This window comes from Crocodylus siamensis, chromosome 1, assembly GCF_052110815.1.
Source record: "Crocodylus siamensis isolate JL-2025a chromosome 1, ASM5211081v1, whole genome shotgun sequence".
NCBI lineage: Eukaryota > Metazoa > Chordata > Crocodylia > Crocodylidae > Crocodylus > Crocodylus siamensis.
The window spans coordinates 127,980,895-128,006,532 of record NC_143395.1 but is presented as its reverse complement, the minus strand read 5'-3'; the positions used below and the strand labels follow the sequence as shown (position 1 = coordinate 128,006,532).

General features: G+C 43.0%; 1 protein-coding gene across 1 annotated transcript in view; it reads left to right on the top strand.

Annotated features, from left to right (window-relative positions):
* PRKN (parkin RBR E3 ubiquitin protein ligase) overlaps positions 1–25,638 on the top strand; it is a 1,414,145-nt gene that overhangs the window by 495,230 nt on the left and 893,277 nt on the right. The window contains exon 3 of the mRNA XM_090042590.1: positions 7,363–7,582. Coding sequence (XP_089898716.1) covers positions 7,363–7,582 — 220 coding nt within the window. The remainder of the gene's footprint in view (positions 1–7,362; positions 7,583–25,638) is intronic.

The window sequence follows — 25,638 nt, the reverse complement described above, 5'->3', positions numbered from 1 at the left end:
CAATATATGGAATACAATATATGGGAAGAGTTAGGCTATTCTGAATGACATTCACAACAGCCAGCAAGCTGAGCAGAGTATTGGCAAGGAAGTCGATAGGAAATGCTGAAGAGAGGGCTATACTTTAAGCTCTTACTTCTCTAAAGATGATTGAGACAGGAAGCCAGAGACTCTTGTCAGCTTAAGTAGAGAGTGCAGCAGGCCAGGCCTGCTGGTTGGGGCTGCAGCAGAGGAGCACAGGCTGGCCTTTAGGCAAAGGGGAAACCCTTGTGTGTGGCTAGAGAGCCACATGACTGGAAGGGGTGGGGCTGAGAAGTGTATAAAGTCAGGGCCTGAGGCAAAAGGGCAATCTGGCTCTGCATGCTGTGAGATAAGGAGCTTCTGGGAGAGAGGGACTTCAGGAAACAGGCACATGGACACCTATGCTACCCAGACAGAATAACTAAAGGGAAAATATGTTTTTGTGGTGGGGCACTGACCCAAACTGGGAGTAAAGTTTAGTTTGGAAAATGGTCTACTTATATTTGTCTCATGTTTAAGTCTAAGACTAGAGGACTGGATTGTGGCTATGGATGCGATGAGGGTACCTGAGATGCACCCAGGATAGAGACCTGTAAAGGTCAAAGAGCAGCTCAGCCTGGGTCAGGGAACCTAGGTGGCTGGAAAGCAAGAAAGCAATCTTGCCTGGGTCAGGGTCCAAGGGATCAAAGCAGCCTGAGAAGGGTGAGGCCAGGGGCAGGGCCCTGAGCAGCCCAAGAAGGGCAAGGCCAGTGCCAGGGTCCCAGAAGCTAAGGTTTGAGGCAGTGAACCTAGGCTAGTGTGGCACAGACAGAAGAAAAGGGCTGGATCCCCAACAAGGCTTAAGGCATGCGGGAACTGTAGGTTGCTGTGGGCAGAGTCTGGGCAGATCACAGCAGGATATGTTTGGTCAAGCTAGTTGAGCTGGCCAGTATTACTTGTGCTGCTGGCTTTGGCTGAGGACTCACTGTTTAGGGCCCTTGCCTGTGCTGCAGCCAGGCTAGTGGATAATATCGAGAGGCCACTCCAGGCTTGTTAGCAATACAGAACAAACAAAAGAAATGAAACAAATAAGTTAGCACTTGGGTGTCTTCCAGTGGTTCTTCTGGGCTTCACCCCCTGGCTGCCTCTTATCTTTCGGAGGGTTTGTACAGCCTGCAGACTTGTACAACAAAGCAAATGATCAAGCAAACAAACACCGAAGAGCTTTGCTCTGGCTTCTCCTGGTGGCTACTTAACCCCCTGGTAACACTAGGCAGCCTATTTCTTGGGCCAGGTGCAACTCCTTGAGGCTGCTTTCAGTGTCTTTTATCCTTCTCATTCTGGGCTCACATGGCTAATCCTCTCTCACTCTCCACACCTGTCAGCTCCCTTGCTGTGGGACTCACTGCATCCTAGGACATGGTTTCCCAGCCTCTGCTGAGTTCTCCCAGGTCTGGAGTGGGTGTGCAGAGGTGCTTCTGGGGTGTGGGGCTGTTCAGACTCCCCCAAGCCCCTAATAACAGGGCAGGGCCCTGTTACAGGGACCAAATGTTGCGTTAAGACCAAGGGAGCCTCTGTGAAATGCTGAAGTGATATCAAAGACCATCTGCAAGGCTTGGATATGTCTACAGGTGCAGTTGGAAGCCATGATTAATACTCCTATGGCAATTTAGTACCTGAAGGCACTGCTGGTGCCAGTTGGACACGTGGAGCACAGGCTGGTTGAGGGACTGAGGCTCACTCTGGAACCCAGTGGTGGTCTCCTACAATACTGTAAATTCCATCAGGTTGTGACTGGAGAGTAAGAAAAAGGAGAGTGCCCTAAGGAGCTGGCATGGGGCAGAAGTCACTGGCTCACCAAGAGGTCACAGCCACCCATGGGGTCAAGACTGTGCTATCCTTAGATAGTTGACTTTGTGGCACATGGAAGTGTCTAATCCAGTTAGTATTCAGTGCCCCCAAACATCCTTCTGAAATTTAGGTGCCTAAGTAATTTTTACTAAAAAAACAGGGTCACTCCTTTCTTTGAAAAGTTCATGGTGATGTTGCCATTCCCTTCCTATTGCCCAGTAGTTAGAACACTGAAAAAACTGAGTTCAATTTCTCCTCTGTTTGAGGGGCTTAAAACCCACCCCTCCCATTTCCCACATCTTGGATTAATGCTCTTACCACTAGGCTATTGCGTGGAGGTGTGGGGAGAGCCACCTCCACCATGGTTGAGGGTTTTTGTGTGTGTGCCTGTTTGTTTTTAAACAAAAGTGATATCTTTTGTCCAATGTCTTCATTAGCAATCTGGAAGATGTGAGGGATTGCACCCTCAGCAAGTTTGCAGATGACACCAAGCTGGAGAGTATAGTAGATACACTGGAGGGTAGGGCTAAGATTCAGAGTGATCTAGACAAATTGGAGGATTGGGCCAAAAGAAATCTCATGAGGTTCAACAAGGACAAATGCAAAGTCCTGAACTTAGAACAGAACAATCCCATGCACTGCTACAGCCTGGGGGCTGACTGGCTAAGCAGCAGCTATGCAGAAAAGGATTTGGGGGTTACAGTGGACAATAAGATGGATATGAGTCAGCAGTGTGCCCTTGTTGCCAAGAAAGCTAACACCATACTGGGCTTTGTTGGTAGAAGCGTTGCCAGCAGATCAAGGGAAGTAATTTTTCCTCTTTATTGTGCACTGATGAGGCCACATCTGGAGTACTGTGTCCAGTTTTGGGCCCTCCACTATAGAAAGGATGGGGACAAGTTGGAGAGTTCAGTGGAGGACAACAAAAACAGTTCAGGGGCTGGGGCACATGACTTCTGAGGAGAGGCTAAGGGAATTGGGCTCAAAAGGAGATTCTGGAGGTGCAGGTGGAGGGGCTGCAGCCTGATGCACTCGAGGGTCATGTGTGCCAGGGTCTCCCTTTGCCCGCAGAAGGGGCAGGAGACTGGGGTGTCTGTGAAGCTCACCACATACATGCCCATGGCAACGGCTCCATGGAGGAGCTGCCAGCTGAGGTTCCCAGTGGTTCGTGGGAGGAGTGTGGAGTACAGACTCAGCCACTGAGATCCCCCAGCCATGACCTCACTGAGCAGCTTCTGGCACTTGGTGCCTTCAGCTACTTGAAGGGTGGTTTCAAAGAGGATGGAGCTAAACTTTTCTCAGTGGTGGCAGATAACAGAACAAGGAGCAATGGTCTCAAGTTGCAGCAAGGGATGTTTAGGTTGGATATTAGGAAAAACTCTCTCACTAGGAGGGTGGTGAAACACTGGAACAGGTTACCCAGGGAAGTTGTGGAATCTCCATTGTGACAGGCTAGCTGGCAGTGATTTAGACCAGGGGTTTTGAAAGGGCAAAAGATGATTGGAGGACTTGGGATTCCTTTTCCTCACCAATCAGGCCCCAGAGCCTCGCCTTCCATGTCCCCTTGGGTCACCAGGAGGGGGATAAAAGGGGCAGTGCAGCTGACTCAGGAAAGACCAGTGAGGGACCCCAAGGAAGGAGATTCAGAGAGCTGGCAAGAGCTGGGCCAGTGGGGTGGGAGCAGGTGCCCCAGAAGAGCCTGAGGGAGTGGGACCTGCAAGCAGCAGTTGGACCCTCAGCAGTGCGGCATGTGGCTGGCAGGAGTGGGTCCCTGCTGGGCTCCAGGATTGCCTATGAGAGGCTGTGGCCAGCAGGAGAGGCTCCCTCAGCTACAACAAGGATCTGAGCAGCAACCTGAGAGGTTCCCCGGTCTGCTTCCAGCTCCTCCAATCAGAGGCCAGGCAGCTTGAGGTTAGGCCAGGGTTCCTGGACGGTCAAGACCCCTAGCAGCCTGGAGTAGTGCCAGCATTGGTGGCTGTGTGGTAAAGCTTCTGCCTACCATGTGGGAGATCTAACTTCAAGTCCCAGCTGTGGTGACTTGGGAGTTAACAGGGAGAAATTCCTCTTGCAGTGGAAAGGGGTCATTGTGTTTTGGGTATCTCTTGGAGTACCGCCCGGATTACACCATCCTTGGAGGTTTTTAAGGCCCTGCTCAATAAAGTCTTGGCTGGGATGATCTGGTTGCAGATGGTCCTGCATTGAGGAGGGGGTTAGACTAGATGACCTCCTAAGGTCCCTTCTAACCCTAATTTTCTATGATAGCTAGTGCTGTTTTGTGTGGAGCTTAATCTTGTATGTGTATATTAGATGTGCTCTGAGCATACTTATTAAATCGGGCTCCTCAGGGCCCATAGGTGGGGGAATGGTCTCTGTGTTGAACCTGACTGAGATTTGTCCTCAATTATGCACTGAACTGTTTAGCACTGTCAGAACTGAGATACTTCAGTGCATGCCAAGACAATTCACCCAACTTGAACATAGATAGATGTTTGGGAGGCACTAGACTGCCAACAGTTAGTATTGACTTAGTGAAGGAGCACTTGGAGGGGCTGGATGGGCACAAGTCATCAAGTCCAGAAGACCTCCATCCACGGGTGCTGAAGAAATTGGGAGGGTCGTAGCTGAGCCATTGGCACAGCTGTTTTGAGCACTCATGGTCCTCTGGCCAGGTCCCTGAGTACTGAAAAAGGGCCAATGTGGTGCCCATTTTTAAAAAGGAGAAGAGGGATGAGCCAGGTAACTTCAGGCCAGTCAGTCTTACCTCTTTCCGTGGGAAAACACTGGAAAAAAAGAGTGCATTTGTGAAGGCCCAGCAGGGGAAATGATGCTGAAGGGAAACCAGCATGGGTTTGTCACAGGTAGAACCTGCCTGACAAACCTTATAGCCTTTTACGACCAGGTCACACACTGTCTAGACACAGGAGCCAAGGCAGATGTCATCTACCTGGCCTTTAAGAAGCCTTTGACACAGTTTTGAATCCTCATAGGGAAGCTAGCAAGCTGTGGAGTGGATGCTTACACAGTCAGGTGGGTGGCCAACTGGCTTAGGGACTGCACGCAGAGAGTGGTGGTGGATGGATTGTTTTCAGCCTGGGAGGAGGTGGGTAGTGGAGTCCCACAGGGTTCAGTCCTTGGACCAGTGCTATTTAATATTCTTCATCAGTGACCTGGACGAGGGTGTGGAGAGCACCCTGTTCAAGTTTGCAGATGACACCAAGTTATGGGGCAAAGTTAACACATTGGAGGGCAGGGAGCAGTTTCAGGCCGATCTGGACAGGTTGGATCAATGGGCAGAACGCAACAGGATGCAATTTAACAAAGACAAATAAAAGGTACTCCATCTAGGGAGGAAGAATCCCCAACACACCTATAGGTTGGGAATGACCTCTGCAGCAGCACAGCGGCTGAAAGGGCTCTTGGAGTCATAGTTGACTCCAAGACGAACATGAGCCGGCAGTGTAACGAAGCCATCAACAAAGCCAGTCGCACCTTGTCATGCATTAGCAGATTCATGACCAACAGATCGAGGGAGGTGATACTCCCCCTCTGTGCAGCATTGGTCAGGCCACAGTTGGAGTACTGTGTCCAGTTTTGGGCGCTGCACTTCAAGAGGGATGTGGAGAATCTGGAGAGGGTTCAGAGGAGGGCCACTTGTACGATTAGTGGCCTCCATGCAGGACCCTATGAGGGGATTTGTGGGATCTGGACCACTTCAGCCTTCCCAAGAGATGGCTGAGGGGTGACCTTATAGCCACCTATAAGTTTATCAAAGGAGGACAACAGAAAATTGGAATTGCGCTATTTACCAGGGCACTCCTAGGAGTAACTAGGAATAACGGGTACAAACCAGTGGAGAGTGGATTTAGGTTAGACATTAGGAAACAATTTTTCACAGTAAAGGTGGCCAGAATCTGGAACTGGCTGTCAAGGGAGGTGGTTCTCTCACCTAACTTTGAGATCTTCCGGGGGAAACTAGATAGACACCTGGCTGGGGTCGTACGACCTCAGTGCTCTTTCCTGCCTGGGGCAGGAGGTTGGACATGATGATCCTTTCTGGTCCCTTCTGACTCTACAATCTATGAATCTATGCACAAAAGCAGAATGCTAGGTGCTTGCGGAAATTTATTTGCAAAAACTTAAGTATCCAGGGACATTTACTGGTGAAAATAAAAGCACCTGGAGTTACTGCAGGGTTTGATGGCAATTTATCAACAGCTTTTCTGATTTCAAGTCTGGATTTAGGCACCTTGTCTGCCTCTTTTGGCACCTAAAGCCTACTGTGGATTTTATCCAAAATGCCTCTGAAAATGGGACTTAGGCCACTGATTCACTTGTGAACTTTAAAAAATGTTACCTTCCACCTAATATAGCATAATGTTAGTCCTTATTTTGAAAGTACTTACAGAATAATATCTATGTGTTTTGGATTTTGCATTGATGAACTAATTTATTAAGCCATATAATTGCCTTATGTTAAAATATTATGGGCAACAAAATGTGCAAAAAATTAGGTATTAAATGTTAACATGATGGTTTTTAAGTTGAACTCTAATAACTTCATTGTTTGAATATTAAGTGTGTAAAGTCCTTACTCTGACAAATCTCTGCTGGATTATTGTTCCACCAGGGGAAAAGTGTGTTATTAAAAATTCAATTAAAACACAGATTTTCATGTTTTAGAATTGTATTATATAAGATGCGAAGAAAAAACATTACCAATTGGTTGAGCGGTGATTCAAAAGAATTGTCAGAATGAAACCATAACCGTATAGAAATAATCAGTTTTGGGGGGAACGTGTGGGGCAAGATTAAAAAGGACACTAGATTAAGCATAAAGGAACTTTTTTTCTTTTTAAATTAAAAATATGTTTAGTAATTAGTAATACAAACAGCAATTAAAAGTAAGTTGAAGATACTGGAACAAATTCTGCTGCCCTTCATATGATGCAGATCTCTAGTAGCTATGTTGTCAGCAACATTTTTCCAAGCTATAGCAGTAGTAGGAGAGGATAGCATTGCTTCCTATACTGATATTCTCACAAGCCTGTATCCAAGCAGTTGCAAATAACTTGAGCAGTTATTGTCAGGAAAAAAAAATCATGTGCATCCATATTTTTACTAACATCTTAAAGTTTTTTTCATCATTGTCTCAACAAATGCATTTTATATGTTGAATATTCTCTGCATGTGACTTAGTAAAAGTCCTCTCTTTTTGGACATTTTCTTTGTCAGTTCGTTCTTCACCAGAATTATTCAGAGCTGTTGGCTCTGGTCCACCATTTCCTTGTTAAATGTTTACAATTTGTAAGTGGTGTGACCCTGGTGCCAGCACCAGTAATCCTAATTCTAACAATTACACTTGTCAGTTTTCTTTAAACTCCATTACTGCTCATTGAAATGCTACATGAAATGGATTGGAGAACATTTAACATGTAACAAATTGGAGATACGGGAAAATTTTCCTTTATGTCACATTTAATTATATATTGGGCTTTTGTTTTTGTTTTTCAGAATTGTGACCTGGCCCAGCAGAGTATAGTTCACATTGTTCAGAGTCCAAATGAAGATGTGCAGAAAAGGGCCAAAGCTGGTCATATTCCCCTGGAAAGAGAACCTAAAAGCTTAACTTGTGTAGACCTCAGTACCAGCATCCTTCCATCTTACTCCGCAGGGCTAGCTGTTATTTTGGATACTGCAGATAACAGCCTTCCCCTTCCATCTGACAAATCAGGTAACTCACTGAATATTCATGTTTCAAAACTCAATTACACATTGGAATCTCTCCTTTGTAGAACAACATATGGAATGAAAAAAAAAACCTTTTAGTTTTCTTTTTTTCAGGTAAACAATATTAGGACAATAATATATGATGAATATGCAGAGGAGCACCTAATATTTTTTTCTAACAGTACATGATGCCTTTGGTTGGTTGATGAATTGACTGATTATAACTTCTAATACTTAATATTACAGATGAATATAAGTAAGCAAAAGAAGCAAATACCATTTATCCTTAAATATGTTAGAAACAGTTGCTTTTGCTACAAGTGAAATAGATTATGCACTGAAAATTTAATTTCCTAGCTATCACAATGTTTTTATGCTCATAATTTTTAGTAAAATATTTCTATAAAGCAGTTTTTGTGACATTACAGACAAACATTAACATATAAAAACACACGGCTTATGCTGTGGATTTTAAAATTTTTTATTCATAAAATTATTGCTTGGAATATTTGGTTTCCATTTTGGGTATCTCTATCAAGCACAGATGAAGCAACATGCAAACTAGTCATTAAAAATATTAACAGCTGCTAGATATGTTACACTTGAATTTGATCAAGGGGCTACATGAATGGAATTAAGTGATTGGTGGTCCCATTCAAGTCTCAAGTTCAACTTTACTGAAAACATAAGCAATACCACTACTCAAGCAAAACCCAAACAGTCTGTAAAGGTATTCTTATGCAGGCTTTCTTAATGACACATGATGACTCATCTGATCAGGCATCATCATGGCCCTGGGGGATCATGTTTTTGACCAGTCTGGTCTCTATTGGCTTAATAACATCTCGCCAAACTTGAGTTGTTTCCTTAGGCTTTTATACTCTTTCACAGCCTGTTGGGGGTAATTACAGTAAGGCTCTGGATGATGCATGGCAGCTCTTGGTGCTTACCCCAGCCTTGCCTTTTGATAGTTGTCAGTTATGCCAAGGCAGTTTTTCAGGCCTACAGTTAAGCTTTTAAAACTGATTATTGAAAGAGATTCCCAAGGAACCATATATCTTAGAAGGACCCCTAAAATATTATTTCAGTCTTTGAAGACACAACATCCCTGTTATACTCCCCATTGAAAACTATGTAGTTTCCAAATAAATATGAATCACTCTGTGAAACAAGAATGAACTAAGTAATGACCATTTTTGGTAGTTCATTGAGGATGCCTTTTTAAAGAGCTTGGTACACAAATGCTGTTCTGTACAAAATTGGAAAACAAAATTAGAGAATATCAAACTAAAACTTCTGTGACTAACACAGTCAGAAAACCCATTGTATACAATATAAGGGTTACCAAAACTATTAAAATAACTTTGAGAGAATTTTTGGAGTAAGTTGTGCAGAAAATATACAATTTATGGGAGGGTCATAGAAGTGTTCCACAACTGACTTGATCAACCTCTCACTGCCAACTAATGATGAATGAGTGCAGTTTAGGAACAAATTAGTGCCTAGCTTAATGATGCACATCTCACATTCTGAATGAGTAATGAGATAAGAGCAGGGCATGCTGATTTAAATCTGATCAGCTGGAGACATGTTTTCAGACTGGGCTAACCAAAGGAAGAAGGGTAATGTGAACTGCTTGCTGCTGCTTTTTAACTTATATTTTCATCCCTGCATACAATATATTTATATAGGGTTAATAGCCCTGATGGACTTTGCAGGACAATTTACAAATATTCAAGGCATCAAGATATTTTCATGGGACTCATATACACATGCATTAATACAGCATTGCTACTGCACATTTAGTTTTGTAACTCTAATATGAGGTACTACATAAATGTGCAGTAGTTGATGCTAATACACAGTAGCAATGGCTCACAGCTTTTTTTTGATTCTTAATATGCAGCAGACTAATTCTTCTGCACATTATTACATTAGCATGGTTTTTGCCATGATGCCCTAGTGCATAGTAAAATTAGTGTACTGTGCATTAAGCATCTTGTATAGATGTGCCCATGGAGTTGCAACTTTTTGACAAACTGTTCCTTTCTCCGTGAGACCTCTGACAAAAGAAAATATGTTCCTTTTCTGTTGCAGATATCCTAATGGCAGGATGATAGTACAGCAGGATGTAGGCTACCATTGTCTGTGGACTACTGCTTTTTGTGATGCAGTGAAATACTTTCCATATTGTAGGAACAAAATAAACAGCAATGTGGTCAGGCTGACAGACTTGAACATGAAATAATTCATTTCCTGTCCCCCCCCCAAAAAAAATAGTACCACATAGGCAGCTACAAAGTTAGCTTTCTTTTATCCTTCCAGTAATGTGGCTCACTCACCCCTGTAGGTGAGAAAGTAATAGCTATTCCAGTAGCTATTTGGTTATTTGTCTTTTTGCTGAGGCTGCTCATAAGGCTGTCAATAGAGGTGGTAATTTTTGTGCACTAGGGGCACATCAGACCCCTGGCCCTGGAAGCATGATCCAGATTGATAGGGTTAAGTGTCTCAGATCTATGTACACCAAGTGCAGAGACCTATGTGCTTCCAAGAAGTAAGTCAGTGTTAGATACCTATTCTCTCTACACAAAAAAGGGAAAAACCTAAATGCCTCCAAGGGACTGTCCAAGGAGCTCAGGGTCACTTGAGCTACCCAATAGAAAACACTAAACACAGGGACTTAGCTGAACTCCTGCTCTTAACTTAGGTGCTTAAATCAGACTATGCATTAAAGGAGTCTCCATTCACTTGCCCACCCTTTTATGTAATTACCTAGTGATAAGGCAGTCGCCTGGGGAGTAGAAACTTCATGTTCTAGTCCCTCCTGAACATTATAAGATTCAAACCCACATCTCCTGATTCCCCAACAAGTGCCCTAACCACCTAGCTTGCAATGTTAGCCGGGCAATTGGGCAGAAAGAAATGCAAAAGTTAAGATATCTGATGGGGACCAAGTAAGAGGGAACCTGACGCTATAGCCCAGTGAAGAGTGCTGTCCTTCTGAACTTCCTGATTTACAGGAGCTGGACTTGGTGCTGAAGAGTACCTGCTCACAGAATCCCATTAAATGGTAGACTCATCTTTGCAATTAGGAAAGGTGCAGACTGGGGATTTAGTTATCTGCAAAAAAAATTCAGGGCCCGCTCCTTGGCTGCCTAGAAAACACCTTCACCTTGAACTGCAGTATCTTTATGATAAATTGGACCTTAGTGAGTGTATTAGAATGGAGGAAGTTTTTGAGGATTGGACTGAAAGAAAGCTAACATTGTGCCAGTACATAGAAAGGGTAAATGAAATGGTCTGTGTAATTATAGAACAGTGAATACAGGACTCCATCAATACAGAATTAAGAAGGGTAATATAATGAATGGCAACATGGATTTATGGCAAATAGATCTTGTCATTTTAACATTATATCGCTTATGTTGAGGTTACAAGTTTAGTTGATAAAGATAATTATGCTGACGCAACATACTTCTTTAAGGCATTTGACATGACATCTTGATTAATAAATTAGAATGATAGAAAATCTTCATGGCATGAATTTAATGGTTTAAAAACTGGCTAACTATGAAGGTAAGAAGTATAATTGTGAATGATGAATCATCACCAAATAGATATGTCCCTACTGGGGCTATGTGGTCTTTGGCCTTATTTTATGTAATATCTTTATCACTGATCTGCAGAAAATATAAGATAATTACTGTTACATTTTTCAAACTAGATGAACATTGAGGTAGCAATAATTAATAAAGAAGGAATATATCATAGCACAGGGAGATTGTTATGCCTGTAATTAGCATCTGTACAATTACTACTTGGATACTGTGTCCAATTGTGATGTCTGCACTTTGGGAGCATTACTGAAAAATTGCAGAGGTTTTGGAGAAGTGCCACAAGAATGATTAAAGGATTACAAAGCATGCTTTGCAGTGGAAAACTGAAAGTGTTTTATCTACTTAGTTTATCAAAGAGAAGGTTAAGGGGTGAGTTGATCGTAGTTTATAAATAACTATGTAAGGATCAGAAATATAATAGTTGTGGGCTCTTACAGTTAGAAAGATAAGAGCCCTGGCAGAGGTACATTTATGGCATGATTAATGTGATAATTGTTCCATAAATGCCAACATGCTTCATGTTCAGCCACTTTATGGCATCATAAAGTGGCAAACCTGCCTGTAGTGGGACCTGGGCTGAAGGGTCACACCAGGGTGGTGCCCAGGTGCCATGCTCTCAACGGGTGTTTACTACCCTTATCTATATCCTTTCTGCTATGACTTGTTGTTAATGAGAAGGATATCAGGAGGTGGTATCTGACTGTAGTGGGTTATGCTGAGATGGGCACAGGCCTCAGTGTCTGGGCATCTTCTGTAGGCTCTGCCTCCCTTATACCCCAGCCCTCTCCAACTGGGTGTTCTGATGATGCTACCAGAGTAGGCATGTGGTCCTCTAGGCATGTGCCTTCACATGAAGGAGGAAAGGTTCAACATGGAAAAACAAACCAGGACAGTTTAGAACTAATGTCAGCTGGCTGGGTCCTGCTGATCCAGCAAGGGGTTACCACCAATGTTGTTTGTACGATATAGAAATTAACAAAGCAACACAATATAAAGTCATGTCCACCATTTGTTTGTGGGCCTAGCTTCAGCCTTGAAATATTACGACCTCCCATGAGGCCCTGGCAAGTACTTGGCATCCAGCATCTGCAGAGTCATCAGCTTCCTGTGGTGGGAGCAAAGGTTGAGCTAGCTTCTGGGGTGTCCTTGGCTCCAGTGGGGATATGCAGTGCAGTCGGGTGCCTATGCCAGAGTCCCCCCACTGCTGAGGCTGGCACTTTTCTATAAGGGAAGTTCCAGGTTTGTCTGAACCAACCCAGACCCCTGCAGGCCCCCACATGCTCTGCTGCTGCCAGGGGCTGAGAGCCCATGCAGGGCTCACCATTGTCTGCAGCTATGGATCCCAGGCTCTAGGTGGTGCCGGGCACTCCAGCTGTCTGTTCTTAGCCCTGCCCAGGCTCCAGGCCTGTGTGGAGCCCTGCTTCCTTCTCTCAACCCTTCTTGTGGGGCAGGCACATGGGTAGTGCCTCACCTACCATTTCTCTGCCTTGCCCAAGGGCAAGTGTGTGGGTGGGGACATGCTGCCTGCCCGAAGGCCTGCTGTTTACCATTGGAACAGTGCAGGATCCCACTGGGTATGGATCATCCCAGAAGCCGTTGTTCTGGTAAGTGTGGGGGCTGCACAAGGTCCCTGCTACACTGCCACGAAAATGTTGCACATATAATATAGTACACTTTTGTGGTTGGTTTGTATGGTGCTTTAAATTAGATATGTGGTATGCACCTCAGATCTGGGGCTGCCTGGTCCCAGACTATCAGCTGAACTTCAGAATTGGTCAGAAGGTGATGCTGGGGTCAGGGACATAACCACATGCCACCTGCTTTAGGGGATTGGGCTAGGGACAGCCCTGGTTCCTAGTATGACCCTGGAAGTAACGTGATTGGGATCCGAAGGCAGCTATGTCCTACCCCAAACACTGCACATCCTGTCATGCATATGTGGTATGGTAGAATGTGCAAGATTTCAGAGACAGCATAAAACACCTCAGATCCCAAGTGTGCCATTATTTTGACATCTGCCAGCAGTCTAATATATAATCATATTCAATGGCCAGTGAAGTTAGGTAAAGTAATCATACTCAATAACTGAGTGAAGTTAGGTAAAATAAAATTAGATGAAAATGTTTTACTGTGAGGAGAAACAACCATTAAAACAAATTATCAACACCTAATGACTTCTAAATCAAGAGTTGATCTTTTATTAGAATATATATTCCTATTCAGCCACAACTATTGGACTTGAAATAAGAAATAAGGGAAGTCTTACAGCCTTGGTTGTGCCAAAGGTCAGGGTAGTTAATTACAATATTCACTTCTTACCATGAAGTCTATGACCCTGCTAATCTAATACCTCATCAAACTAATCTGTGATGTCCTCCAAAATAGCAAACTAACTTGACAAATTATATTTTCTATAAGCTCATAGAGGGGAGTAGACATCTGTTGACAAAGTGGTACAAAAGGCCTAGCAATGAAACTCAAAGTTTGGGTTTGTTTCTTTAACACATTGGTAGGAAAGGCCTCACAAATATGTTCAACCCTTCTTCTGTCAGTATTGAAAAGAACAGGTAGAATATCCTAAACTTTTTCTGAGTGTAAAAATGAGATTAGCAAGGCTCTAGGGGTGTTTATAGATGTGTTCCATGAGTTGTGGGGGGAGGTGCTCTAATGAAAGCACCCAGAGCATCACGTGTATCAGTGTCCCTGCTCTGAAATATATTGGTGGGGGTGTTTTAACTAAAGCTTGTCTAATGAGCTTTAGTTAAAATGCCCCTACCACCATTTTTCAGCTTGAGAATGCTGATACATGTGACACTGGAGTCTGCTGGAGCACAATTAATCAAGTTTGCTATGACATGTTGCATGTGGGCGCCGTAGGGTTCTGAGACTTAAGTCCTAAAAGGATGATCTCGTTGTGTGCATGTGCGTGTGCGTGTACGCATACGTATGAGAGAGAAACTAACCTCAGAAAGGAAGACTTAGGATTTAGAGCTTGCTTATCCGGATCTGTACAGTCTTCTGTGGAAAAATCTGATGAGGTGCAACAAATTGACATTTAATTGAGGCTGTCACTGTAATTGATAGAAATGATATTTGAACTTCCAACAACATGTTAGTTAAATGTTATTTTTGTTTTGCTCTTTTTAATGTATAAGGTATTTTATTAAATCTCTTCTCATATAAATGCAGTAAAAAACAAAAAACAAAACCAGCCAGGCATCCCAGCCTGAATGATTTAGAAATGTTGTAAAGGACAAGAAAGAGTGTGTGTGTGGAGGGGTGGGGGACGGGTGTCTGAATTCTGCTTGAAGCAAATGGCCAATTCAAGTTTTTGAACTAGTTTAGAATTACTTCTCGCATTTCTGAAACTTATACTGTCAAATTAGTTCCAGGTCAGATAGTGGTATGATGTGCATTTCCACCTTCCCATTTTAATATGGCATTAGACTGAGTATTCCTAGACCTAAGACACACTGCTGTTTTTTCTCATCATCTTCTTGAGAATATCATCAAAATGTGAGCACTGATCCATCCAAAATGGCCTCCAGCATTGCATGAATATCTATATTGATACTTCAGGACATGAACCTTTATAACTGCTCAGCAACTGAACCAGACCAAACTAAGACAAGTACAACAATGCAGTTATTTTTGCTGTTCATAACCTATTTTTAGCCTTCTGCATCTGAAAACCAAATATCTAGAAATCTACTATTCATCTGAAAAATCAAAAAAAGCTTTTGATGCAGGTTTCTCTGTTGTGAATCAATAAAGTTTATAAAGAGGAAGCATTTCAGAATAAACAGGATTTTTTCTGTGTATGTTGGTACAAATCACTGATGGATTAATTATAAAATAAATTAATGAATCACATCTACTTTAGGTCCACAGTGGTGTGAATCAATAATCTGAGGAGGGTAAAGCAGTATGCTGTTTAATTTGCATTAAGTAATTAACTCATTTTTTCAAAGTTTTATCAAGCTCATAATCTAAAATCTAATAACAGCAGTCAAAGTGCTTACTCTGAGCTTGCTATCTTAAATTTCTTTACATACACCATTTTAAGCAGAATTACAAAACTTTATTAATTCCATTCTTTTTGACAGATATTCACATAATGGAAACACCATTGTTTTATAAGCAAAGGGAATAATTAATTTAGTGTGGAACAGATGTGTTGTCTTAGCAGATGAATTGAAGTAACTAGTTAGTTTTTGATGGTATTTTCTGATTTGATGCACTGATAGTTTACTCTTACAATAGGATTAAATCCTTTGATCTTTTTTAATTTAAAAGGAAACACGTTCTGTGGTACATTGTTTTAGTCTGTGTTTGATTGGGGCCTGGAAAAGTAGTTGTTTGATCAAATTTGTTGCCTTAAAGTGAAGTGCAAAATCTATTTGAGGTATAATCCTGCATTGATAAATGGTAGAAACTAAACAGCAAGTCTTTAGGTACTGTCTCTGGCATGGGTGTGGCAGGATGCATCATCTCAGGAGTAGCTCCCAAAACACCATCCCAAGATCAGTAGGAAGTATGTGGAAAACATTTAAAATCTGCAATGCTGAAGTGGGAAGAAAGCAGTGGACCATAAGCTGAATATGAGCCAACAGTGTGCTCTTGTTGGGGAAAAAAAAGCCAACAGTATACTGGGTTGGATCAATAGTAACGTCACCTGCAAATCAAAGGAAATGTTTTTCCACTTTATTCAGCGCTGATGAGGCCTCAGCGGGACTATTGTGTCCAGTTGTGGGCTTCACACTTCAACAAGGATGTGGACAGATTGGAAAGAATCCAGTGCAGAGCAACAAAAATGATTAATAGGGGACTAGAAGACATGATTTATGAAGAATGGCTGAAAGAGTTATGGTTTGTTTAGTCTGAAGAAGAGAAGACTGCAGAGGCATTTGATAACAGTCTTCAAATACCTGAATGTTGATGTCAGTGGGATTTTCTCTGGGGCACAATAGCCTTCAGCTGCAACAGAGGATATTTAGGTTGGAGAGTAGGGGGAACTTCTTGACTGAGTGTGGTCAAGGATTTGGAACTTGCTACTTAGAAAAGCTGTGGAATCTCCATCCTTGAAAATTTTCAAGAGCAGATTGGACTGATACTCGTCTGGGATCGCTTAGTAAGGAATGATACCTTCTTAGACAGAAGGCTGGACTAGATGACTTTGCAAAGTCCCTTGCAGCCCTACTTTCCTATGATACCTATGGGAAAGAGCTTCCAGAAGTGTCACTTCAGCAGCTCCTGCTGTAGACTGTGCAAGTGTACAGTGTGTTCTTTCTTCATGAACTGCACAGTTCTGCTAATCTTTTGATGAATGATGAAGAAGACATTTTGGCATGGCTGTACTTTCACCCTTCCTCTCCTTGTCCCTTTGAAGAGCCTGGCTGCATCATCATCAGTGCAAGTACCATAATTCTGATTAGTCCCTAGTTGTGCTTTTAAGTTTTATTCACCTCACATATATGTCAAAGGACAATGGAAAGAATTACCAAGGGGCTGGTAATGTTACCATTCACTCTAGAGGAAACACTGATTCATGAACACATTCTCACATGTATACTTGTTTTCTTCCAAATTGAGCATAATAAACATTGTCTGTGTCTGAAGCTGCTTTTATCTGGAGATTTTGTCTGGGATCCAGCCTGGTTTCCAAAAGCTTTATTCTCAGATGTTTCTATTGCTGTGGTTCTCAAGCAATCCAGTGGTGAAAAGGAAACTCTCAGAGCACTGGTGATCTATGGGGAGATCTTTGGTTACATGACGTAGTCTCCTCCTATTTATTTTGAGATACTAAACTATATTGATACCAGATTGAAGCGTATTAAATTCTTGTCTAATGAATTTCCCAATTAAATACTTGCTCTTGTGTCCACAAAGTTCATAGATGAATGTGAAGCAGGGTGGGAAAGAGGGAACCACAGAGCATGCTCTCTAGTTGCATATTATTCATCGTATGATGTTTTGAGAACCTCTGTTCTAATTTGTTGCAGATTTTCACACAGTAAGTAATTTTCACACAGAGTGGTAATTTTTTTGTATACACGTCAGATCAAAATAGAATTAGGATAATGGGGCAAAGAAACTGGCATATTAGACAAAATCATTAGTCACTCTTTTCCCAGTACCCTTTCTCTAGCACTGGCCAATCCTGTAAAAAGGATATCCAGATAAAAAGAACTCTGATTTTGTAAACTACATTCAATTTTAGAGTTCTACAATTAGAAAGAGTGTTACTGGTTGGCTCTCACTAATAATCAGTTTATACCTTGAACCTTGAGATTTGAATATCCTTTAACTGTGTGTCTTGGCATGTTGCCACTAGTAGATATGGCATTTCTTAATCTGGTCTTCTTTGAAATGAAGCTTTCTAAACAACATTCAGTATTAACTAATTAGTGCTGGAAAGAGCTGATTCAGCCACTAATAATTCACCATGGCTTTTTCTGTCAAGTCATTTTTTAAAATTACTTAATCTTAAAAAAATATTAACATTATTCCATTTCAATTATGACTGTACCAAAAATATTACCATTACAAAGTCCTTGAAAGTTGACTCTGACATGCAATGTGCCTTCTTTTAGGGTTTTCAACCCTTTGCACTCACTGCTGCACCATTTTTTTGTACTCAATGTAAAAGTTGATGTCCCCTTTCGACCTTCCAGCAACAGCAGAAAGTGATTTTGTAAGACATTAGCATAATGGAACCTTTTCAATAAAATGATAAATTGAGTCCATTTTAGAAAACAGAATGTACACTTGGTAATTTATTGCAGTCAGTGCCATAGTAGGGACCTCATTCATATCATATGCTTTCAGCTCTGCTGACAAAGGTACCATTTCCCACATCTTTCCTGTCTTCAGTATTCCCTAAGAAGGGAAATGCTTTTTCTAATGAAGCCAGTAGCACTTTGGGGAATGCTCTCTTTACATGACATAATTATCTCTCATGAACATGTCTAATTACTTTGTTGTTTTTAGGGCCCCTTCATGTTAATTTAAGTCAATAACATTTGTTAGCTCCCTCATGTCATGGGATGGGGAGGGAACATTGCTGTCTCCTTAGAATGCATTTTGATTGCTGGTAGGTGAGAGCATAGATGGGTTTTCTTTTGCAAATGTGCAACTCCAGATCTTTGTGCAACCAGATGGTCGTGACATTTGTAGATGGCAAATATTCTATTTTAATTAATCAAAGCTATGCATGTTATCTTTTCCAAAATAATTGTTTGTATAAATTAATTGTTGATGGTAAAAAATGAGCTTACATTTAGGAAACGCCTCTTATGTGTAATGCACACAATAGATCAGGAACGTGTACAGTTATTCCTTTTTTTTTTTTTTAAACAAAATAAATCCAGTTATAAGAACAAAATAGGAATGGATGCTTTAAATCAATTAAGAAACAGTGATTACTGCTACTGTGGGCCTTCAAAATTATGCTGCATGATCTCTGTTACAAGTTCTTACTGTTCCAAATGACATAGGGGATTTATTCTTTTCTCAGAGCACGTGCCCAAGTTTCATTAACATCGTTGGGAGTTCTGCACACACAGCAAGGACAAGGGGAGAACAGACCTATTAAAGACTTGATCTACAGAAAGTAATTACATGCAATAGATAGTTTCGTAAATTCTGTTGATATTAAACAGTAAAAAATAGCCATTCAAAACAGATCCTACTCTCTTGTATGTTCTGTATAAGGACAAATAACTTTAATGGAACTAAGTTTGAATTTCTTGGAAAGAAAAATGCCAGTATGTATGGCAGGGGTACTGGGGAAAGAGTGACCAATGATTTTGTCTAATATGCCAGTTTTTTTGTCCCATTATCCTAATCCTATTTTGATCTGATGTGTACAAAAAAAATCATAACTTCTTCTAATTTGGGGGGTAAATGTAATGCTTGTGATAGGTAAATGAATTAGTAATCCCAGAAATTGAATTTTTATATTTATTCTCAGACCAGTCACAGCAGTGGCACTGCAGGTTTATTCATCGTTGTACTAATATGCCTTGGCTGAAATCCTGATCCCACTGAAGTTGATAGGAATCTTACTCCTGACTTCAGTAGATTCAGAATTTTACTTTTTGTTTCTTGTTACATGTTACACTGTGAGCTAATCAGTGGTAATGTTGGCTCAAGTTTGGAGCAGTCATATGTTCAGGCCAGTAGTGGCTGGGAGGACTGAAAGGTAAGAACGCTGCCACCTTCCATCCCCACATTCTAGGGTCCCCCCTGCCCAATGTGGCAAACCATATTAAAGTAACACCTGTGAGATTTGGGCATGGCTGTGGGGTAGACTGGAGGCCATGATTAGAGCCCTTAAGGCACAGCTAGCACCAAAAGGGCTACAATTATTACTCTGAGGTGATTCAGGCCTGTAGGGCCATGACCAGTGCACAGAGGACCAGCTAAGTGCCAGTAGGGTGAGTAGCAAACGTAGAGAAGAAACTTTTATTAGCAGACTGAGAGCACAGTGATAAGAAGAACCAAGGGCAACCTTCCTATTAAGCTATAACAGTTACCTCAAAGCATGGCAGGTGAGTCAGCAAAGGGATTGCAGTAGGATTGGCAAGCCAGTCAATTGACCAGTCAAATATTATCAATTGACATGTAACTTGACTGCATATTTTTGACCTGTGAAAGATTATAGCAATTTTACAAAATACTACTTTTTTGTAGTTTTGTTGACAGAAATATGACTTTTTTAATTGTTTTTGACACATTTCTTAATGGAAAAATTGTGCTTTTTCTGTGGATTATTTGGACCTACTGGCATTTTTTTACAATTTTTGACCAGCATTTGGCCGGTCAATTGACTGAACTTTATTTGACTGGTCAAATGCTAGCCCTGTGCTTCAGAGCTGGAGTGAGGGGCAGGATTTGTTTAGTCTCTAGGGGGTGCTACAGCTGCCCTAGGGGGCCTGTCCTGTCACTGGAGCCAACCTTCACACTTCTTGGACATATGGCCATGCTCTCTACCACTGAGCAGTAGAATAGCATGCTCCAGTTAAGGCCTAGTTGTCTCTCCCCTATATTGGTCAATATGCTCTTCTATGTGGCCATGTGTGTCATATCATGGATTCTGACCCACACCTCTGTTCCAATTTCTAGTCTTGAGTAATATTGGTCCATGCACTTTCAAGCTCACTAGACCTCCTGCAATATCTGGGTCTTTCAATCTTCTCCAGTTTGCCTTAAATTTCAAAATCTCTTATGGACAGTTTGCCATACCATGGTTTCTCAGGTGGCAGCCTTCTAGCAAAGAAAATGGGCCTCAATTTCTTGTCAAAAGCTCCACAGTTGAGTAATCAGGTTTTGATCTACTGCATTGCTTCTAGACCTGTTTGAATTGTTTTTTAAATAGTTGAAGTTAATGCATTGCCAGCAGACACAGAGGCAATTTGGGGTACTATCTGAACTGGCAGATATGGCTAAGTAGAGACTCTGGGTGCAGACAGAAGTGACAATTTTCACCCAGTCTGACCACAGAAAGCAGTTTATAGCTGTAACCAAACACAAGTGCACAGTTGCAGACAACTTCAAAAATGGCCAGTTGGATGAAGATCTTGACACCCCATTCCATGAGGTATCCGAGTAAGAAATTTCAAGATGTAGCATCTTTTGTAACTTGTGTCTGCTGTGCTTCCACCCTGTCATCATTTTCAAAATGGAAGAGGGAAAGGGAGCAGAGGGATTTCAGTCTCGGGATTTATCACCCCCCCTGAGGTGGGGGGTCTCCAATTCACCCACCCCACCCTTCAGCACCAGCTGGGGACCCCCAAAATGAGCTTCCTTCACTGCCTTTTCCCCCTCCTGTTCTGAAAGCAGTGAGCACTGGCAGAGAGCCCTGACTATTGCTATGGGAACCTGGCTTCTGGCTCCCAGCCCACAGCTGGATTTCCCTGCCCCCTGGAAACAACAGTGAACTTCTGTTTGGTCTGGGGTAACATTGTAACTCAGAACACTTTTCAAAGAGTACCTGTCTGCACCCTCTGACTTCCACTGTAGAGGTCTGCCCCTTACCCAGATTGCATGATTGTTTAAGCCTTCTGAGCCTTTTGTGTGTCTGCTCTTGTGATTTGGTGAGATGTGCATATGCTCATAATAATAATTCACTCCATCCTGAGCTGGATTTGATTGAGAGATCTTGCTCACAGTGACCTGGCACAATCATCACATGTGCGTGTTGGAGACGGAGCTTAGGAAGCAGGGGAAGTTCCCAGACTGCTTGAGCTGATGTGACCAAAGAAAGCAGAGAACTGCATTTACATTTCAAAGCAGAACCTGTAAGAGGTGAGAGACTGGAATATCTGAAAAGAGACACAGACACTTAATGCATGAGAGTCATGTTATATCTGGGGGGGGCATGCTGCATGTGACTATGGTCAAGGCATCCAAGGGAGAGAAGAAGGTGCGGATTTGGTTATAAAAACCCAGGTAAAGATGAGGCCTGTGGGATCCCTACTCCAATGCTAAGACGTACAAGTGCTCTAGAGTTTTAGTTTTGTGTGCTCTAATAGGGGTGCATGTATAGATGCTGAGATGTTAATTAGTCAGCTGTGCGGTGAATTTCTGATGTAGATGTGCCCATTATGCCCATTATGCATTAAACTGATCATTCTGAATTTGTGCTAACTGGTGTACATTTGAGTTTTTAGAGGGGAAATGTCACTTAGTTCAAAATATCCAATTTAAGTTTACCTTAACATCATTTTCATTCTATTCTTATTTTATTCTTCTGTCCCATTTATCTATATAAAATTACCTAGTGCAGTGTTTAACTCATTAAACTACTTACTGCACCGGTCTTATTTGGCATCTCAGTCCATATCCTTACTGCTTTGTGAGTGAAATTAGGCAACTCCATGTGCATAATCTGTTCACCCTCAATGTTCTGTTATTTAGATTTTGCAGAGTTGGTAATCTTCATATATATAGTTTATCTTGTTTAGCAGGCTGCGCAGTTGTGATTTTTTCTATTTTGTTTTCTTCTAAATTATATCCTTGTTCAGAAATCTAGATGGGTAGAGTGAAGGAATGATGAAGTATTATATGCACAAGCTTAATGCATTGACAGCTTTCCTCAGTGGTCAGCATATACATTTAATGTATATGAAAAGAAGATCTGCACTGCAAAATGGCTACCACAGCCACAATAACAATTTTTAATTACTTCCCACCTATGTTGTATTTTGTTCACCAAATTCTGCTCCTTATGTATTCATTGCATAAAATGGGATATTTTGTCTGATAACAAAAAATTGCTATAACTGACCAGAACTCTAGGCCATCATGACTGATATCCTCTTTCTAACCAGGTCCAAAATTACATTAAGCTGAGTAGTTATCACAGTGCAGTTAATTTGGGAGAAACAGCTCAGGTGTGAGACTGCCTTGAAGAAGCTTTTCTCTGTGCTGGTGACTTATGGTAGCTGATTAGTGCTATACTGTTTGTTTAGTGCTGGGTGTGTGTATTTGGGGTTTTTGTTTAATTTTTTTCCTTTTCCCCTGTGCAGTGTTTCCTTCCCCGCAAACGCCCCCTACCCATCTTTCTCTCTCCTTCTTTCTTTTTGGTTCTTTTCTTTTCTCTCCCCTTCTGAAGTAACTAAGTGACAGGGTTTAATTGAGGGGTGGGGCTAGGGTAGGCAGCCTTATAAAAAGGCAGCCTCCAGCAAACTGAGGGAATAGCAGACAGAGGGCACAAAAAAGAGAGGGAGATTTTTTAGGGAGTTTGCCTGAGGAGGGAGCCATGGAGCAGAAGACTCTGTACATGTGTGTGCAAGGGCCCTGGTGTGGGTGTTTGGCATACTGGTTCTTGTGGTGCATCTTTCTCTGCCCCTCGCCTCCCCTCATTTATTCTCCATACATCATAGGTGTTTTCCAGGGAGCAAATGATGTACAAATGGTATCTGAGTCAGTTCCTGTGGCTCAGACATGAGATGTACCATGTTTCTGTTCCTTCCAGAGGGCCAGGAGCACTTCATCTGCACCAAGTGTAAACTGGTGTCTGCCCTGGAGAAGAAGATTCAAAGACTGGAAGCATGGGTATCCATGCTGCATTGCATCCAGGAAGGTTACATGAACAAAGTTATGAGAGTGCGGTAGTGGAAAGGCCAAAGAGCAATGAGATGGAGTGGCATGTGACAACTCAAAAAAGGAGGGCCCCCAGAATTGAAGAGCAGTGGATTGAAGTCAGCAACCTCTTTCAAGCACTCTTTGGTGGAAGAGCCAGAGGAGAAGACACCAACAGGCATGAGACAGAGGAGGCAGCATCCTAGAGACCACAAAGTGCAGGACCCTAAGGACAAGGACTACAGGACTATTGCACCAAGGAGGAGGAGAAGAGTTGTGGTGGTTGGTGACTCCCTTCTGCAGGGGACAGAGGCACCAATTTGTCATGCAGATTTAGGCCTCAGGAGGTGTGCTTCCTGCCTGAAGCCTCAAATCTGGATGTGACAGAGAGATTGCCAAAACTCATCCATCCATCTGACCATTACCCCTTCCTGCTTGTCCATGTAGGCACCAGCAATACTGCCAGGCATGACCCTGAGCAGATCAGAAGTGGCTATGAGGCACTTGGCAGGAAGATTAAGGAGCTTGGAGCACAAGTGGTGTTCTCATCAATTCTTCGTATGGAAGGCAAGGGTCAAGGCAGAGACCATTGTATCCTGGAAATGAATGTGTGGCTGAGATGGTTGTGTTGACACAAAGGTACTAGCTTCTTTGACAACAGGCAGATGTTCTTGGCCTGTGTCCCACTGGTTAAACCTCATTTGAAGGAGGCTCTTCTCAGCCAGGCTGGCTGACCTGCTCCACTGGGCTTTAAACTAAGCCCGCTCGGGGATGGGGGGACTACTGCCACTGCTGGCCGCTGAGCAACCCTTGCAAAGCCAGAAGACCAAGGCACTTAAGGGAGCCCACCCCTGCCCCAGCCCTGGCACAATCTGTGGGGAAGGCAAGAGCCCCCAAGGGGACACTAGCCTGCCTGTACACTAATGCCAGGAGTCTGGGCAACAAGCAGGACGAGCTCATTCTCCTGCTCAGTGCAAAGAATTATGACATCATTGGGATAACGGAGACCTGGTGGGACTCCACCCATGACTGGACCATGCGTATAGAGGGCTATACCCTGTACAGGAGGGATCGTGTTGACAAAAGGGGCGGGGGTGTAGCTCTCTATGTGAAGGAAAGCTACATGTCCCTGCAAGCTGATGTTGGTGACCAGCATGGACAGCTAGAGACCCTCTGGGTAAAAATTCGTGGGGAATACGGCACAGGGGACACAACGGTGGGAGTCTACTACAGACCTCCCACTCAAAGTCCTGAGCTTGACCAGGAGTTCACCCGGGAACTGACTGAGCCCGCTTGCTCCAGGACCTTGGCTGTCATGGGTGACTTCAATTACCCAGACATCTCGTGGGAAGATCACTCAGCAAAATCCGAGTGGTCGCAAAGCTTTCTCTCGTGCGTGGATGACCTCTACCTGACTCAAGAAGTCTATGGGCCAACAAGAGGCAAAGCGCTGCTCGACCTGGTACTGGCTATGGGGGACGACCTAATCGTCGACCTAGTGATCGATGGGAAGCTGGGTGACAGCGACCATGAGCTGATCACCTTCACCATCCGCTGTAAAGCTGGCAAGTCAGTCAGAAACACAGAAGTCCTTGACTTCAGAAAAGCCGACTTTGACAAGCTCAAGAGGCTAGTCAGTCAGGCCCTCAGGGACCATGACCCCAGGGAGATGGGAGTTCAAGAAGAGTGGTTGCTTCTCAAGGAAGCGATCCTCAATGCACAAGCTAAATCTATTCCAACATGGAGGAAAGGCAGCAAGAAGGCACAGCAGCCCTCCTGGCTCTCCAGGGACCTAGCAGACCTCCTACGGCTAAAAAGGAAAGCCTACAAAGGATGGAGGATGGGATTCACCTCCAAGGAGAATTATTCTGCACTGGTCCGGTCCTGCAGGGAGCAAACCAGGAAAGCCAAGGCTGCAACTGAACTCCAACTAGCTTCAAGCATCAAGGACAACAAAAAGTCCTTTTTCAGATATATGGGGAGCCGAAGGAAAAGCAAGGGCAACGTTGGGCCCCTGCTAAACCAGATGGGGCAACTGGCAACTGATGCCCAGGAAAAAGCCAACTATTAAATAGGTTCTTTGCGTCAGTCTTTCATCAGTCCCATGGGACGCCCATGCCTGCTATGGGACAGGGAGATCCGGGTGATGGGGATCCCCTACCCTCCATAAATGCTGACCTCGTGAAGGAACATCTTGAGAAGCTGGATACCTTCAAGTCAGCCGGCCCTGACAATCTGCACCCCAGGGTACTCAAGGAGCTGGCGAGCGTCATAGCCCAGCCCCTGGCACGGATCTTTGAAAACTCCTGGCGCTCTGGTGTAGTGCCCGAAGACTGGAAGAAGGCCAATGTGGTGC